Here is a 20,379-nt window from a genome sequence, read left to right on the forward strand (position 1 = left end):
TTGGCCTCTCACGGTGAACTCTCTCTCCGAAGGTCTCGCGGAATTTTTCCTTAAGGAAAGGGATGCATTTTTCATATATTTCGTTTTTTTCCCTTTCCACCCCACCTTCCTATTCGAGGTCATTACTCTCCAAACTTACCGTCGGATCCAAGACCAGAGCCGTGCCTCCGACTCCGAAAAAAAAAAGAATTAGGGGCAGAAGCTTACATAAGCGACTATTATCATTTAAGAAACAACAAATAATTTATTTCTAGCCATATTCCTATAAAAAAAAAGTAGTTTATTTATATTTTAATTATTTTTGATATTCTATTTTTTAAATATCAATAATTTGTTTTACGTAGAAAAGTCGTATAATTAAGTGTCTGCCCATAATTCAATGTTATTTATTATTATTTTTAATTTAATATGGCAGTAAAGAAAAGTAAAACAAACAATAGAAAAATGCTATTTATTAGAAACCAGGGTTTCACCCCACTTTGCAGGGCTTCATGAAGGATTTTTTGTGTGATGAATATTGAATTATTATTAGGTTATGATATTGAAAAGTCTTGTAATATTTTATAATGTTTGTATCTTGTTCTCATTTAGCTATGGAGCTTTTTAAAGTGGAACGAAACGTTCGTTACTAATAAACAGGGTTTTTCTGGTATTTCGTCTACTTTCCTTGACCACCATCCAAAGTACCTTTCTACAATGAATTACTTATGTGTTTGATGCAACTCATCCAGTTGATTAAAACTTCACTATCTAATGTCAACGAACACTTGAACCCTCTCCTTGTCTGTGAGGTGGAGAATCATGAAGTTATTAGAGCACATGCTCTTAATTGAGCAATCTTCTACCTTCTTGTAAACCCAAAAAAACTACATACTTCATCATACAACTCCGCTAAGCCCAACCATAGGTAAAGGATGTTAAAATTAGTTAATTTAAGTAATCATCATTAAACTTTAATACGAAACAATTGATTCCTTTGACCAATTTTGTTTAATCCAAGCAGTTGGATACACTAATAAAAAATTAACGCAGAGTGGTACCAAACCCGTGTTTAGCTGAACATATGAGTAATTATTAATAATTAAAGGAAAAATGGTAAATGATCATATCACAAAATAAAAATTAAAATCAATACAAGGTCATCATTAGTGAACACCGATGATATTGGGTCATCAATATAACCTTGGAAAACATAAAATGTTTATTGAATATTGTATTTTAACAATATTTAATAGAAATTAAATCTAAGTGCTGACAAATACAAAATTAACGACTGCGAATATTCGTATTAATTATTCTGATTAAAATTATTTTAAAAATGTATATCCAATGCAACTGATATCTCAACTCATCATAATACTGCTCTCACCATACCGATATTGATGAAAAATATTTGCTATCAGTGAATAATGATCCATCCATTGCATCCCAAACCCTCTAAACCAAACAACCCAAACCACATCACCACACCACCCTCCAAGAAAGGTGACAGAACTGGACGATTAAAATAAATTCCATCAAATCACTTTTAATCTTCGTCGTAAACCTATGACTTGCACCACAGTATCCTTTAATAATACTCCACTTATTCAAGTGGAACATCTGGACAAACGACTAACTTGCAGTGTTCATACAAAACTGAAAGGAAACAGATCGTCAATTCGATATATCAATTAGTTGTATATATTTATAATACAGTTGTAATCATGAGGTATCCATTGTTATCTTCAGTATAGGCTTATGGATAAAGCTTTAAATGAGAACTAATTGCAAATTAGTGCTATTTACGGATTAGTAATTCATCAATGACTGTTAAAAGTTAAATAGAAAAATTCTTTCTGAAGAGTTACGCGAGATACGGAAATTAATGGTATGAAAGATATCGACAAATAATTAACCTGAATTTATCAGGGATACATTAATATACTGAGATTTATTTAACGATATTACAATCATTTAGATAAGAGGAATAAGAAGTATCAATCATTTGTTGCAGGTTTTATTTTTTAAAGATCAGGTGAGCACTTATATCTACTAATTGTTACTATGTGGTTTAACAACAATGAATCAACAAAAATTAAAAATCTGATAAATTTGGTAGACAAAAATTATTATACAAAATCCAAAGATGTTTTTTCTCTTGTGCGCGCATCATATAACTATCACTTACTACATACGCTCCCCCTTTAGTGTAGATTGATGCGCTCATATAGAAGTTATCTTTACTTACATATTTTATTTATTTATTTTTTTTAAATTTTGGTATAAATGTGTCCATTTATCATTATTACTCATTGGTTAAGGTTGTGGCAGATTGTAATATTTCTCAATAAATAAATAATAATCTTTTGAACTGAAAAAAATAAATAATAATCTTTTGAACTGAAAAATAAATAATAATTTATTAGGTCCCATATGATAAAAAAAAATATAGTTTGGATTTCCAATTATTAGAAAATACAATGCAATGATTTGTAGGATATCTGTGTAAAGGATAATTGTTTCCTATAATTAACTATTTCTCATATTGATAATATATCATTCTTATATTATATTTCTGTTATTTAATGTCGAAAGATGCAAACAAACAATTTAGAATCAAAATACCAGAGAAAATGACAGGAGAATTGTCAATTTTTTCTTGAATAGTTCTGGGAATTATGTTTCATACATAAATGATAATAAAAACAATAAATGTAAGAAAACTTATGTGATTTTACTAACGTTGATTAGGTGTTTTTTTATTTTACGTTGATGGATTATGCTAGAGGTAATTATATACTTTGAAATGATATGGGTTTACAACAGTATTGGGCATAAAGTGATTGTTATCACAATTAGAATTATTATACTGTTAAACTGCAGAAATTAAATCACCGTTTTGATTAGTAACTGCAACTGCTTGAAGAACCACTTTAATCGAAATAGTGGACCAAAATAAAATTTAATTGCTGAACAAAATTAACAAAAATTAGTAATTACAGTCAAATATAATCGATAGATAGTAATTTATTAGATGGAATTGTTTGAAAAATTTAGTGTTAATTTTGACAATTACTCCCTAATTGAAAATTGACAGTACAGGATGGATTTTCGATAATCTTTTGCCTTAACATCAGATATACAAAATATGGATTAAGAGATAAAAATAAATTTTCGATTATATTATAATAAATTATTCAAAAAATATTTTTCGATCGATTTTAAAATTTTGTGGAGTTTCATGTAAGTTTTTTTTTTATATAATTAATTTCGAACTACACAAAACATTCATGATTAATGAAATATACAAACAAAAGTGGTGTGATATTGTTTGAAAAGATAAAAGCAATAAACTGATAAGGTTTATCAGATCATAACCTCACACACCATAGACTAAACAACAACAAACTTCCATATTCCGATGTAGTTTATTTTTATAAAAAAAAAAAAATTAAACTATCTGTAATGCTTTTTTCAAAATACATGTTCAAATAGGGGACAAATATTCTTTGAGTGATACTATGGAAAACTATTGTATTTATAGCTTGGGAAAACAAAAATTAATATCCATTTATAGAAGCTTCTTGTTTTCATTGTAATGTCTGTCAATGATTAAATTTTTACTTGAAAAAAACAAACAATGAACTCTGGGAAGCCTTAAACTATTGTTTTTATTATATCACAACTAAATATCCTTGGTTAGGAAAAATAATGACGTAAATGTAAATTTTGTGAAATTGACTCAATTGTGTTTACGGGTTCAAAAATGCAATTACTAGATGTTTCTTATAATTATTATGCATAATTTTACACAAAATAATAAGGAATTTTGAAAGTAAAATTATGTCGATTTTGAAATGCATTTTTGATTCTGCCAACCCTAAAAAGCCAATTTCACAAAACTTTATAGTTTCCTCATTATTCTTCTGAAGGAGCGATATGTCCTCTCGTTTCTAAAAATCTTAAGTTTTAGTTTTTTAAATTAATTCTTATGAATTTGGATTCTTATGTTGTTGCTCCAAGGAACATGTATAGTGGCCGTGTAAGCTGAGCATAAAGAATCGTGGGACAGCAGAATTCTTGATTATTTTAAAATTATAAATTAACATAAAATTATAATTAAAATGAATTATTAATGATCTAATATCCTATTTACGATCTTAAAAAGCTTAGATAATAGATATTGATTGGAATAGAATAAAATTAGAATAAATTTTTCATAAGTGGATCTATTGTTTCGGTTTAAGAAGCGAGTCATGCTGTGTCAAGGTGAACTAGATGAGGAGGTGAAATGATAACGAAACTAAAAGTAGTTTTATTTGATTCAGATATTTTATTCGAATTAATTAAATAAGTAATAGTTATTACATATGGAATACATAACATTCGTTTGAGATAGACAGAAATATATTTAATAATATGTGGATAGTAAGCAGTGAAAACAGAGGTTTGTGGCTGAGCGAGTTAAAGCGCCAACTATAACTGACTTGTGCAACGGTGCCGGTTCGGAGGTCGACTTTTATTTCTGTGGTGTTCTCAAGATATGAAAACTTGACCCCTTACCATATGCAGAACTGAGTGGTACTCAGTAGATAACCGATCTCCCCCCTATGTCAGAAATTATTAGGAAGGAGGTATAAAGGAATAATCTGAGATGACTTTTCTTTTTTATTCCTGAGTAGTTAGCAGCAAAAAGTATCTAGTAAAGGACTTTCTTTTAAGATTACTAAGATTATCCGGTAGTTTTACATGCAATGGGTTTCATTTGTGTTTCCCTAACAAATATTATAAAGGCATTCCTGCAGTTAAAACCCAAAACCATGCAGTAAAAACTCAAAATGTGTAAAAAATACACAAATCTAGCAATAATATATTTTTTTTCAATTACTAAAAAAATTGTTGGTAAGGGTTTTCCTTACGTCAACAACACTTAAATATGAATTTCCATCATCATAAGAATTGTATCCCCTTTACCGCTTGCACAGTGTGAGGTTACAATTTGGTTTTGGACCATCTCCCTTCTCCTACTCCAGTCCATATCCCGCCTCATGAATACCTCCTTAACACACTCCTCCCAGGAAATGCGTGGTCTTCCTCTTGGCCTTCTCATGAATTTTCATAACAATCGAAAATATTTTTTTTTTCAATTATTTTTGAGCTTCTAGAGTCGATTGGCGAGAAATCTCGAACATTTGTCTCATATGTTTTAACCAAGTATTTAAATAAAGTAAATAGTTTCATTGACATTGGTTATCTAACGTTCTCTCCATATGAGATTAGCTATGAATTATATAACCATTGCAACTTGATTTGAACATATATTTAATTGAGATTCCTGGGTTAATATCGATATACTTTTGGTATGAAACGGGGGTATGATGATTAATGCATAAAAATCACAATAACGACTGATTGAAATGAGTGTTTATTCTTGAAATCCATTCATAAGATATATAGAATAGTATATAGGAGTTCTGAATGAAACTTCAGATGAACTCTACCTAACTGGTCAGTGTGAGTACTACCAAGAATTATTAATGAGTTAATTAGAATAAATTATTGCGATGCGTCCGTGAGCAGCCTTGAGATGGACTTTGTTTGAGAAGTTCATCTGAACAACATTAATCTCATATTACTATTATTTTTTTTCAGAAATTTAATAAGAGTAAATAAATGAATAAAAAAAATTATCTACCAGGCATCTACCCTAACTGAATATGTTTTAAAAATTTCTCATATTCTGTATACTAGAGATTTAGTCTCTAAATTATAACAGTACCCCAATGATGTCATTTATAGATTTTGGTCACTAAATAATTGTACTGTGAAACCAATGGGTGAATACTTGAAAATCTCTCTCTCTCTCTCTCTCTCTCTCTCTCTCTCTCTCTCTCTCTCTCCCCTCTCTCTCACACAACCCTCTCTCCCTCCCTCCCTCTCCCTCTTCCTCCCTCCCTCCCTCACTCTCCCCACTCTCCCTCACATTATTTTATTATTCAATTCTAGCATATGGTCCATTAGTTTTAGTTTTTTATTCAGTGATTCTGTAATTATATTACTGCTCCAGCAAGGAGAGATCAAGGAAGTTAATTAATATTTTCTATAGTTATTCTAAAAATTAATTTTACTTCAGAAAGCTTTATAAAGATGATTTATTTACGAGTCATTGTAAAGTCATCAGACATACCCTTATGAAAATTTTGTTGAAATTGATATAAGCAATTTTCACTCTCATTTCTGACATACCAGGGAGGGAGGGGGTGGATTCGAACCGGCACCGCTGCAGTCGTAATGCAGACGCTTTACTCCCTCAGCTATAAATCGCATCTTCCAATGGATCAGTCTTTTATGCACAGCGAATGCTCTTATTTGTGAAAAATGATATGTTAATTTGGCCAAAGATACAATTAATTTTCCTTCCAATTAGAAGACTGAAGGAATGCTAGATCTTTTATTGACGGATCTATTAATTAAACAAGTAGCCAGCTAAACAGCAATCTATTTTTCAACAACAGTACTTGAGATTAATAATATTGCAGACACATCTCAAGTATAATTAAAAAAGACCGATGCGATAAGAGTTTTTTAGGTCTAAATTTATACCGGCTACCGGCTTTCATATTTGTAGAACCTATGAAATCGTTCATTGACTTAGTATTCGACAAAGAGGTATAATTATTGCTGATAAGATTACTATTATTGAGAAGGCTCCAAAACAATAAGGTCCCTGAGTCGACATAACCAAGTCTCGCAAAACGATACTGTACACAATCATAATTGGAGTGATGTTATCTCCTAAGTCGGAAAGTAATCAACTTTGTCAGAACTGTTGTAAATGCACAAAAATATTTATCATACCCATCCATACACGAATTTACGAATCCTAGAAAGAAGTTCTTAAATGAATTGTTATCTACTGAAATTAATAGGCTCAAGTCGATCCGAAGAATGTGTCATTATATTTTATATTTAAAACCACGTCCGGTTCATGAAGGTTAATAGTGGCATATTTTTACATAATCTTTAAAACTATTCGGGCTCACGGGTTCATTTATTTGAATTAGATTTAGATTACCTAAAACTATTAAAATATATAAATATAAAAGTAATAATTAATTTTTTTTTTTCATTTTAAAAGAGTTCACCTTTAATTTGTACAGAAAAAGTACCAGTAGTGTTTCTTTTAACTAGAAAGTTTCTTGCGTGAACTCTGTTCCTTTCTTCTTATTATTTATTTATTGACATTTACAATTGTAATTGCATAACAATATATCCAGTAAATTGCATATAAGATTATTGATTTATAAGATTGATAAAGGAATGTAGAGAAACTACCCATTATTAGCTCTCTAATAACATTTTTACATTAGAAAGTCTCGAGGCCATCTTCTTTTCAGTCACCTCGGAGGATTATCAGGAACAGAAGAGGAAGAAAGATTAGAAACTAGTGGGTTTATGATGGAAGGATTGATATCTGATTCGGGCTAGATCGGTTAACTGTAACCAACAAAAACTGTGTTAACTGTCTTCAGGTACGGTTAATTAAGGTCTTTATAGATGATTTTATTAGTGACAAAGTAGGGAGCATTGAGAATTTTACGGAGGATTTTGGATTGTAAGGATCGGATATGATGGGATTTTTCTAATTCTTAAACTGAATATTCGATTTACAAAAATTCATTTTGATAAATCACATGTCACATATAAATTTGTATTTTGAGGACATCCAGGACAGATTTGGATGTCCTTACATGCAAGGCCATGTTACAGCCAATTCGAATTCAGGATTCAAAATGTCAACTACTTGACTTTAGGCAAGATTTTTAGTTCAGTATTTACAATAAGAAGTAATCATTCATTATTTTGAATACATATTCATCTAGCAAAAAACAAAAATATGCCATTGATAAGACCATTAAACCAATTAAACAACAAATATGTTATTACGGGGAACATTTTTTTTTTTTTAATATTTATTTATTGCTATTTACAACTGTACATTATAATACATTTAGTAAATCTGATCTAAGTTAAATTGTAGTGTTACAGGCGTGTAGAGAAACTACCCATTGGTAGCACTCTAATGACATTTTACATTAGCTGGTCTCGTGGCCATCTTCTCTTCAGGAGCCTTGGAGGATTGTCAGGAATGGAAGAGGATGCAAGATTGGAAACTAGGGGTTTTGAGTGGTTAGAGAGTTTATAATGGAAGGAGTGATATCTGGTTTGGGCTAGATCAGTTACATAGTGAACATTAAGGTCTTTATGTATGATTTTATTTGTGACAAAGTAAGGAGCATTGAGGATTTTACGAAGGATTTTGGATTGTAAGGATTGAATGCGAGATGGTAAACATTACATTTTAAAACCAATAATAATAATAGTCGAAGAAAAAACACTACTTAATCTTAATGTATCTGTTCACTTGTCAAAAGTGAATCGTGCGAGAAATTTCGAATTGTGATTCTCTGGCGTCTTTATTTATATATTTTTTTATGGCCCTTTTCCATGTAATTTCTAACATACGGGGAGGGGAAGGGGTTGTCTTGAGGTAATCAACCTATTCTAACCATGGTGGGAGTTAAAGTTTTCATTTGTGCGACCATGACAGAAATAAAAAAAATTCGACTCCACAGGCCGGATTCAAACCGGCACCGCCCACAATTCCCAGGTTGCAAAGACCTGTACCTCAACCACCTGAGCTACAGACAGCCCAATTCTCAGATCAACATCAATCATTTGATGAATTCTTCTTGATTCTTAAAAGCCTCTGAGGAGCTCCTCGCCAATATTTCATTCGAAAGAAATCCCCACAGACAAGTCCACACACGAAATGTGGAGAGACAGGTGTTTAATTGATCATTAAGGCTTGTCTATATAATAACTAGGGACGTAATAAAAAATTGATAATAAAATAAAACTAACTTAATAATAAAATATAACTAATAATTTATTGAAGAGCCTTTTGTTAAAAAAAATTGAGCTTAGAGTTTGGGCTAAGCTTGGGATGTAAATATGGAAAAAAAAAATATCGATGCGTATCGAAACGATAATTTTCAAACATGCTGAAAAAGAAATACGAAACAACAGCAATAATATTGATATTTCGATGTAATTTCATTCGATTCAGATCATAAGCTATTTCTTATCACAGCATTATAATTTGGCTTAACTAAATCTATCTGGGAGCCTCACCGATGGTACAACACAGGAAAAGTTAATTTTAGTTTTTAAATCACAATTTGCTAATGAATGTTTCTTGGACATTTCCAATTTTGTGGACCTTTTCCACAACCATGAGCTTAAAAGATTTCATTTCTAGAATTTTGAATTTTAACCTTTCTAAGACAAGAGATTCAAAACTTGGGGTCAAATAATAGTTTAACATTTATTCTATACGAATTGAAAACTTGAGCAGATGAAGGGATTATGTTAAAAAATTAGGTAATTATAGTGAACAATTTTTTTTTATGTGAATTCTTAAAGGCAAATTAATCCAATAATTTCACTGATAAATCATGCGATTAACCAAGAATCTTGGATTGTTAATCTTATTAGGCGAAGGTAAACACATAAAACCTTCATTTATTTTCAACAATTTTTCCAAAAAAAATTCATATATTACCTTCATTACTTAGGAACATAAAACATTTACTCAGCTGTAGTGTTTCATCACACCTGAGTAAATAATAATAGTTGATCAATATTGTAAATTACAATTGCAATTTTATATTGCATTGTTTTTTGTTTTTTTATTGTTGACACCTGTCCGAAATATGAAAAATATAACATAAAACGTTATTCTAACCCATTATTTAATTGAACCCACATATACAATAAGGAGACATCTGTGAAATTGTGTCTTATAATATTGATTGGAATTTTCTTCAAGAGATTAGATTTCACAGCATACATACATGTCGCAGTTCCAATAAGACTCAATGTTTATATATAATTGAAAAAATATCGATAAAGCTAATAACACACGACAAAAAAATGTTAGGTTGATTCAGTTAAGAGTTCAGTTCTTGCTGGAAATCAGTTTAGTTTGGAGTAGTAAATTTATGAATTGTTTCAGCCTAAGTTTTGGAAATTCAGTAGTGTTAAGAAAAAGAGGATACTATGAAGAAACAAAGTATAAAAATAAATAAAGTGTGATATAATTTTTTATTTTAATACTACTTATAGTGGATTAACTTTTATATTTTTCATATTCCTCTATGTATTCTAACATTCTGTTTTAAGTATTTATGTATATTAATTCTTTTTTCCTATTATACTCTTAATTGTTTTTAATTCTTATGAAGGCAAAAAATTTCTTAACACATTGAAAGAATTTTCCAAATTCCTGTGTTTTAATTTATGAATGTTTATTTCTTTATTATGAAATATTAATTTTAAAACGCTAATTGAATTTTAACATGCTGACTATAAAATATCTTATGGTTTTTATATTGCTTGCCAGATTTTTCATATTACGACATAATAATAACATAATATAATATAATTTAGCTTTTCACACAGGGATATTAAAGAGCACGTGATAAATATTTTTAAAAATAGCTGATTATGGAAAACATAAATTTAAAAGCTATTTAATGTTACCTAATCAAGGCCACGGATGAGCACCAAAACTTTGATTATGTGAAGCTGATTACCTCAAACAGACTCCAACAGTGACAAGCCATCCTAAACCTTATAATAATCTCTTAAATCACATATTTTAACTTCTATCAATATATAAATTTAAAATTTATTGTTATAACTTAAATTATCCTATAACAGGATACAGAAACCGTTGCGGATGCAACATAACTATGAATTATTCAACACTATTCAATATGTCGATTCATAAAGGTGTCATAGACCTCAAACTGTTATTCAATTAATGTTATGGGTCTATTGTTCTAAAGCACCGTCGGAGAAAATACTAATTTTGGCCACACCCAACTTCCGAATCAAAAATAAATTACTTTTTTCATTATACAAAAACAAAAATATGACTGACTATTGGACAAAAAGGAATTAAACAATATGGCATCGTTACAATATTTCAATATTTTTAGTTAACATTTTTTTTTTTTAATACTTTTTAACGGTTTTCAGAAGCCAAAAAAATATATAAATACAAATATAACTGATCTGGCACTAATAAATAAATTAAGTAGACAGTTAAGAAAGTTGATATTAGATAACTCGAATGGAAAATGTTGATATTTTTTCATTATAGATGTACATACAACAAACAAATTTATTGTATTTTTTGAGTTTTTAAAATGATTTTTATTTTGAACATTAAATATCGATCGAAAAGACGAAAGAAAAAAATATTATGAACAATATTAAACCCACATTTTTTATTCTTAATAATCCACCTGATCGAGCGATGAATGCAAGAACGAGTCCAGAAATTGGTAGAGTAAGTACATCAGCCTGTGATAAAGGTACAGAGAACCAAGTAGATGGACAAGGATATTGTAACTAGACTGAGTCAATCACTTTTGACCGAGCACATTATGCTTGAGGGAATACCGCTTCGGGAACGACCATCTTTACCTCGAGTGTGTATAACAAGGCCACACTAAAAATAACAAATATAATAAATAGCGTGCTTAAGGAAAATATTTCTCTAATTAGTGGTCTGCAAGATATCCCTCATTGGCTATATATTGCTCTCAGGACAGTTGCACTCGGGCTGGGGATAAAAATGAAAGATAAAAGTAAAAATAAACTCCCAACAGGATGCAGGGAAATGCCTCCATGGAAGAGAATACTTGAAAGGAGAATAAACAACTTACGGGAAAAAATTGGAGGCATCTCAAACTACATCCGGGACGCTCAAGCTGCAAGACCAAAGACAAATAAGAAAATACATGAAATCGTAGTACAAAACTTGGGCACCTTAATGGAAAGTGAATTAATTGATAGGCTGACCCTAGCTGACTAGCTATTTATGGAAACCGTTTACGGAAATATAGTGAGGCAGCTTTCCGTAGGAACAAAATCAGCAGTTCAAGCAAATTGGACGCCAGTTTTATAGAAACCTTCTGCAAAAAGAAAAAATATCGAGCAAATACCCTGATGATACTAAAGCTTACTGGACAAGTGTGAGGGAAAAGCCGGGGAATCACCTCGAGCGCTTCTGGATAGAAGAACAAAAGTAAAGTTTCCAGAATACCTCTGATATGAATGAAGTGACAGTATCAGTGGAAGATGTTTCGGGAGCTGTCAGGAACATGAAAAATTGCAGAGCGTCTGGACCTGACGGAAAAAAAAATTATTGGATTAAAATATTTCATTGCTTGCATGAGTTGCTAGCCAAAGGGTACCAGGAAATACTTGATGAGACACAAACGCCCCCTAATGGTTTCTCTGATGGCATCACTTATATGCTTCCAAAGAAGAATGTATTAAACCTATGTCCTGAAGACTTCCGGCCAATAACGTGTTTGAATGGTTTATATAAAATTCTCACTTCTATTCTGGCGACAAAGATATATGAACACCTTGAAAATGAGAATATGATTCCCATAGAACACCAAGGATGCAAAAAGCGGACTAGGGGTTGTAAGGAGCTCTTAGTTATAGATTCGTTCATTGCTGCACAAGTCTCGAAAAAACAGTGGCGTCTTTCTATGGCTTGGATTGATTATAAAATGGCCTTTGACTTTGTTCCACACACCTGGCTACTAAAAGTATTAGATATATACAAAATTCAAATTAATATAAGCAGACTCCTTTCAAACCTGATGGCAGGATGGAAAACTACGCTGGAAGTTGTTCCTACCTGCATGGCCAATCAAATCAAAATACTGAGAGGAATATACTAAAGGGATTGTCTAAGCCCAATTTGGTTCTGCATGGTGCTATTTCCATTAAGCAGGATTCTTCGAAAGAATAAGGAGGGATATAATCTTGTCATCAACGACGAAGGGTCCTCTATACATGAAAAACAAAGAACAACTACAAAATATGGTTGAAGCTGTTTCATCTTTTACAAGAGACATAGGAATGTCATTTGGCCTCGATAAAAGTGTAGTGCTCCATGTAACCAAGGGGAAAGTGGTTAGTAAACAGAACATTCTGGTTAATGAAGAAGAGAACATAAAGGAACTCGAAGCTCGAAGTAAATTATATAAATATCTGGGTATGCAAAAGTACCTTAAAATATTCCGAAAAGATATGCAACAAGAATTTCTAACAATGCTCAAAATTAGGCAACGAAAAGTCCTCAAAACCCAACTAACTGGGAAGCAAAAAATCAAGGCCATCAACACCTGGGCTATATCTGCTCTTAGTTATAGCTTCGGCATAGTGCAATGGTCAAATACAAGCCAACAGGAGATGGATCGCCTTGTACGGACAACTCTCACACAAGAACGGACCCTCCACCCAATATCCGCTAAAGCTCGTTTGTATTTACCTAGAAAAGGAGGACGTGGTTTGCAAAATATTGAAGAAGATTGCCACAAAAGGAAGAGACCCAAAGCCAATACTTTCTCTCAAAAACAACAGGGGTTTACCTCGCCATCGCGAGGATGCACTCAGGTTTAACTGCACTTAATCTGAGCAAAGGTGTTGAATCAACAATCGTATCACAAAATGAACGAATGGCAGAATAGAAAAGCAAGTTCCTGCATGGGAGATTCTATAGCCAACTGAACAAAGCCTCCATAGACAAAGAAAGATCAGTTGAATGGCAAAAAGCTAGAAGGCTATTCTCCGAGACAGAGGACAAGTCTCCGAGACTTTGTGCTTGCCATTCAAGATCAGGTAATTGCCACTAGATCATACAGGAGGCATGTGCTAAAAGACGCAACAGCACCGGATAAGTGTCGACTATGTTCGGTGGCGCTGGAATCAATCCAACATATCACGGGTGGATGTGCAGTGTTGGCTGGTTCTGAATATTTACAGAGACACAATAATGCCGCCAAAATTTTGCATCAGGCTCTGGCTGTGAAGTACAACCTAATTGAAGATAAGAGCCCTTATTACAAGTACCACCCAAATAAAAAAGGTTCTCTTAGGTTATATTGGGATGAATCAATTATTACAGACCATACAGTACGACAGAATAATCAAGTCATCCTCCTTATATACCAAAGAAACAAGAAAGTTGATGTTGGGATCGCCAATGATAATAATTTAAGCTCCACTGTGGGAAAAAAACTTGGGAAATGCCAGGAATTGGTGATAAAATTGAAAAAAATATATAAATTGGAAGGTGTTACCACTACTCCATTCATAATATCAAAGAATGGTTTCATACCAAAATCAACAGTGGCAGGCATGAATGGTTTGGGGGTACCTATAGACGTGCTAAGAGAGGCTCAACAGTCAGTTCTCTTAGACACTACACGTATAATGCAAAAATTTTTAAATATTTGAAAAAAAATAAAAATAAATCAACAAAAATATGACGGTGCTTAGACTTCTAGGCCTTCCACCTAAAATACTCAACCCGCAACAGCGAGAACAACCGACCATAATAATAATAATAATAAATGATCACAATTCAATTGTAAATGTAGATATATTTCACATTTTTGTAACGTTTCACATAGTTACAGTTATTTTTTCTAAAGAATAAAAATAAGATAACTTAAAATTTGGTTTTAATTTAGTTGGAAATGATAAATTTTTTCCAAATAGAAATAAAAAATTTCTCGATTTATATAATTTTAAAAATAATAAAAGGTTTTAAAATATTTTTAAAATATTATATCAAGATATTAATTTATGTTATTAAATGGTATAAATATAAAAGCTTTGAGAAAAATTAACTCAACGAAAAAAACAGAGGGGAATAGGCAAACGTTTAACTAAATTTTCACAAATACTTCCAGGAGTTGTTTTTGTATATATTTTTTTTTAACTGTAAAAGATAAAAACGATTTAGATAGGTTACAATTTGCACAATTTTTACTTTCTTTTTTGTTAAGGTGTCAATCATTTTGTTCATTCGTCAGTAAGTATTCCTCCAAGTAATGTTTATTTCCAGTGACATTCGCTTTGCATGACTCTAAACCAATACCTACTATGTCCTGATTTTTCAAGGGATACAATTAACAAGTTCAAAAGGATTCCATTAGGTGCGCAGAGACCTTTAAGGTGTGAATAAATTGGTACCAAGAGAAAAAAAGAATAAAAAACTTTATCCTTGACATATTCCTACTATTTTGAGTTTTTGATGAAATACAAAAGGTTATATTTAAGTAATGCTCTATTTGTGAATCATTTCCGATCTTGACAGAGAAAGATCATTATTTTTAGATGGAGAAAAATATCTCCATAAAATCTGTTCTAGGAATTCAAGGCACAGTTTGATGACATCAGTCATCAACTATTAATTAAATACATTTTGACGTATGTTACAACTTATAATTTTCCCTTTCTCAAGGGACAAACTTATCTTCAGCAGATGCTTAGATAAGTATCTAGCGTAAAATTTTCCCTCAAACCAGTTGCAACTACTTGTCTGCCCCTACTGTAGTTACCTTAATATTTCTCAATTTTTTTAATTTTAATCCTTTTGAACATTTCTTTATCCTTTTTCTGCATATTTATATCGGCAACGTAATAATCACCTATATTTAAAGTTTTGTGATTAGTTTTTCAATAATAAATCTAAAGGATAAACCGTTATTGAAACATGTGTTACAGAAAATTCGCTTTTCGTGGAAGCGGCATTTTTGTAAAAATTTCAAAAAAACTTATACAAGCCAATATCGACACTAATGGAACATGCCATTTTCTAAATATGTCCGGGAAATTTTAATTATTTGCGCCTAAGCGAAAGTAAGGGCGGCATTTTATAAAATCGCTGGGAATCCTACAGCACAATTCCTGATAAAAATTCATCAAAATCTGATTTGATTGATTATGCTGGAATAGCAGTGAACCAAATATGTACCTCGATTTATAGAACGTAATATGCGAATAAAAACTCGATCCTGTAATATGTAAAATATGCAATTTATATATTTTTTTCATTTCCTCCATGAACACATGAGCTTCCCTCTTAGATATGGTTATGAAAAAGTATAAAAATATATATGATTTTGGCAGTTAAGATACCACTTAATTATAATAACTAATTTAAATTAAATGTTGTTTTTAATCTTTTACCCGTGGGTGATGTCTAATAGTTGTTAGCCGTCTTTAAGTTGTTTAGAGGGCGTATATATTCCCTTTCGATTTTATTAGAAATAGAAATAAGTTCCTAACGAATATTGCTTTTGGTTTATGGAATGCTCAAAAAGAAATTTCACTTTTATAAAAGAAAATGGGCTTCCATGGACTTTTAGTTGGATTATAACATGAAGGAAACGGCACACCATCATCTCTATAATAGTTTTAAAACATAAAAAATATACCAAAAGAAGTATCCCAGAAAATGTAGAGGTCGGCGGACAGAATTGTTGGATACCATCGGCCTTGGTAACTTCCTCCAAACTTCCGGTCGGTTCTTTTGTCGCTAACAAAGTTTACAACGCCAAATTACTGCAATCTATATACACGTTGAGTTCTTTCTTTTTTTTTTTTTTCTACAAACGATAGGAACGCATTCAATGGTAATGTTCACCTGTTTGGTTAAGGAAAATTAGCTGTCCCACTCAAAAATTTCAAATAGAACAAAGCTTTGTAATAGATATGTAAGCTTTGTAACAGGTACAAAGATTTGTACATAGCAGGTTCTGCAATATTAGTTTCTGTACATATAATAATTCAATTAATATATTTAGGTACAGTAGTTCCCAACCCATTTAAGTCTGCAGACTATTAAGCCGAAAATTGTGTGAGCCTCACTTTTTCCTTATTTTTGAATTTTTGAAAAGTAAGTAGCTTAAAAGTGTATTTAAATAATTTTTCGGAGTGTTCAAGAATTATTTTCAAAAGCTTCATTAATATTAAATTATATATTGCATTTCTACCAGTGTGAATAAATACATATTTAATGTTGAATTATTTAACAAATAATGATGTTTTTGTGGATAGTCAGTAATTATTATTGTATGACCCTCAATCGTTTTTGTAGTTTAGCAATTAAATTTATGTATTTTGCTTAATCAACAAAAACACATCACATAACCGAACCTATTATATGGAAATATCCCCATCATATAATTGTTCCAATCAATCACTATGTATCACGATATCTGCTATGTTGTAAAACTTATCTTGAGCAGTTAAACTATGTATATTTTGTAATTCCAATTTTGTCCACACTCTAAAACTCTTTATAATTATTATTTTTATGTTTCTCCCAAACAAAAAATCTCATCATTGCCACCCTCACATACTTTCTTCAATCTGTTTAAAACATAATTTTAAACATATCTTATTGCACCATCTTTCATAATTCCTAATTTAATAATAATAAATCACTGATTAAAAACTATACGCAGAAAAAAAGAAGAAAGATCATAAAATACTTTAGTAAAAACTTTCAGCATGGTAAATAAGTAAGTACCCTACAGTAAAATAGTCCAGAAATCATTAATTGACTGAACATTCTAAAGGAAAAGCACAGGCTTACCAAGGAAGATATATTTGCGCATTTGTAGGTGAATGTAGCAAACGTCAATTTTGTTAAAGTTGATACTGGAATATTTTTCACACTATTCATAAATTTTCTGCATTAATAAAAATCTTCGAAAGTAAATAAGCATATTCATGAATAAGAATATTCAAAGCTTTTCACTCTTATTTTCCTATCCGATATGAATTTATGTATAGGAAACGTATGGCCACTTACTTCAAGGGAAGAACATCGCAATAAGTAATTCTAACGTAAAGGTAACGAAGTCTCCAACGAAGACTTCTGTCTGCCATGAACTGTCAGAAGCATGCGCAGGAGAGGTTTTGAAATGGACAGAAAAAAGAAGCGTATGTTTCAGAGTTTTTGGCAGATAAAAGTTGAATAAAGTATTTTTGGATTTGATAGAAAGCGAATAATTAATGAAGTTATTAGCATTGGACCAAAGTCCTAAGATAGTTAGATGAGTGCACTGTCCTGAAAACTGGATAAGGGACCTTCTTAACATCCCTCCACTACTGTTCTCCCACAGGGTTCTTCTCTAAGTCCCATAATATTCAGTCTCTTCAAAAATGATTAAACAAAATTCAAAAAGGTTAATGCAGAATTTTTAGATGATGGTACAGCGATTTAAATCTCTTCATACCGTATTGATACGATTGTTAATAAGCTAAAAGATGCTTATTTATGCTAAAAAATATCAAAATACCTTAAAAAAAGGAGATTAGTTTTAAATATTGAGAAAATAGAACCCATCATTTTCTTAAAACAACGGCCTATATTTAACCAGAAAATCATTTCTAAAAACGCAAGAAAATTTTTATATCAAATGTATATTTACTTCAATAAAAAATTTAAATTATCCATATAATATATTAAGCGGTACTAAGCCCACCTTAACTTGTGTCTGCCCATATGGAACTTTATTATTTCAATCAATTTTTAAAAAATACAAGTATTTCAAAACAAATGCCTCGGAATGGTTAATAACTATGCATACTACACTAGAATATCTAAAATTCGCCCTTAATTAAATATAGACACTGTACAGGATTACACATATAACCTAACACATGATTTCGTCCAGTCTTGCACCAAATCATTGAACCCTCTAGTCAAAGAAATACAAAATTACACTGAAACTACAACACTCCAATCTTACCACAAACGAACTAAGCATATATTAATGTAAATATAAATAAATAATAAGTATGTCATGTTACTCAATGGTATGTATTTTATTCAATCCAATGTTCGTATTTTATTTTAATTCAATAATGATTTTTTTCCCCTACGGTTTGTTTCACCATAATATAAAATAGAGAAATTTGAATATAGTAATGATAAATAATAAATAGTGAATATGAAAAATTATATAGTATATATTGTACATTACATATTTATGCAATAAACAAATATGTATAAAAAAAATGGACCTTTTTGATTAGGAAATGTAGTGTGGAAATGTAGAAATCGTGACAGAAAGTAATGGTGGGGAACTTCAACTTAACGAATAGTTTCAGGCCATTCAAATCTCTGGTTGACAGTCAATTTAGTTTATTCTTTGAATAAAGAGACACGTATAAAGAATGTAAAAATCTCATAAAGAAAATTGTATTGTTGTATAGAGGAGTTTATAAAACCCTTATCCTCAAATAATAAAACATTTCCTACTTTAAGTGAGCGCGTTCACTGATATTCCTGTTAATTTTGTTTGAATAAAAAAGAGAATATTTAGATTGTTGTAAAAAAAAAAAAAAAAAGCTGAATTTATATGAATATTTACATAATTAACATTAACGCTACATTGTACTAATAAATTCAAACGATCTAGGAAAGAAAGTATTTCCATATGATGACACCTTCTATTAAAGATTCCAGAGACTGTTTTGAATGTAATTTGCTACTCCCTAATCCTGTATGTTATTGGTAGTTGTTTCTGAATGAACAATTCATGAGATGTAAATAAGAATCTCAAGTAAAGTGACGTGATCCGCATTATCCAACTGTCCGTCCCTTGCCAAGCTCAATAAGTAACTCAGCTCAATTCTCACGAGAAAATATATCGACCGACAAATATCTGAGTATTCTATATATACTATTTTAAGATTACATTTTGAAATCATTTTAAACTAGTAAAAACCTCTTTAGAGATATACTGATAGTTATTTTTATACAATAAAGCATTTTTAGTTACAGTTTTCATATTAGTATTCTTGATTCAGAAGCAGAACTTTTTATTGGAATAGTACTAATTCATACTTTCACATTCTGATTAGGAAAAGTTGTTAATCTGTAAAATCATAATAACTTAAGGAAAAGTTGAACTGAATGAGGGCGTGAACCTTAAAAAAGGCATATTATGAGTTGAGCCTACATTATACTACGAGATGATCTTTGAAAATGTTAATATAAAAATAGGCCCAAAACCATATTTGATTTTTTTTTTTTTTTTTTATACAAACCTAATATAAAAAACCTTTTCATTTACTTCCCAATTTAAAAAAATAAGAATAAGATAAGGCCGTGTATTGCCGAATGTTTTAAGCTACAAAGATAGTAGTCTTCCAGTCAGAAAGTGCCCGTTCGAAACTGGTCAAGGCGGATGGAATTTTATTTCGTTAAAATAATTTGGCGACTTTTACGATATTTCCGGCCCTCCGATAATTCCGACCGGTTGGAAAGGATAAGGATGTTACAACAAAAATTACCAGAAAAAAAAAGAAGAAAAAACGTGTAGTCTCCTTTTCATTCTTGACATATCAAATGTCCTTTCTCTGTTCTGCCATAGTACAGGAATAAGGTGTCAAGTATGGAATTGAATTACATCTCAGATTAATTAAGTCTATGTCGCT

General features: G+C 31.0%; 2 protein-coding genes across 2 annotated transcripts in view; one reads left to right on the forward strand and one right to left on the reverse strand.

The window, feature by feature from the left end:
* LOC106678026 (low density lipoprotein receptor adapter protein 1-A) overlaps window positions 1-20,379 on the reverse strand; it is a 40,915-nt gene that overhangs the window by 6,253 nt on the left and 14,283 nt on the right. The gene's annotated exons all lie outside the window — the stretch shown is intronic.
* Window positions 12,955-14,373, forward strand: LOC136795580 (uncharacterized). Its single transcript, XM_067046615.1, has 2 exons — window positions 12,955-13,530; window positions 13,660-14,373. Exons 1-2 carry the CDS (start codon window positions 12,955-12,957, stop codon window positions 14,371-14,373), a joined length of 1,290 nt encoding a protein of 429 aa, XP_066902716.1.

Source organism: Halyomorpha halys, unplaced genomic scaffold (assembly GCF_000696795.3).
Source record: "Halyomorpha halys isolate HHAL.00 unplaced genomic scaffold, Hhal_1.1 Scaffold120.1, whole genome shotgun sequence".
NCBI lineage: Eukaryota > Metazoa > Arthropoda > Insecta > Hemiptera > Pentatomidae > Halyomorpha > Halyomorpha halys.

Coding starts and splice junctions, on each gene's coding strand:
- LOC136795580 (XM_067046615.1), top strand. CDS start 12,955: ATGGTTGAAGCTGTTTCATCTTTTACAAGAGACATAGGAATGTCATTT. Junction 13,531..13,659: donor CATCGCGAGGATGCACTCAG/GTTTAACTGCAC, acceptor AAGCCTCCATAG/ACAAAGAAAGATCAGTTGAA.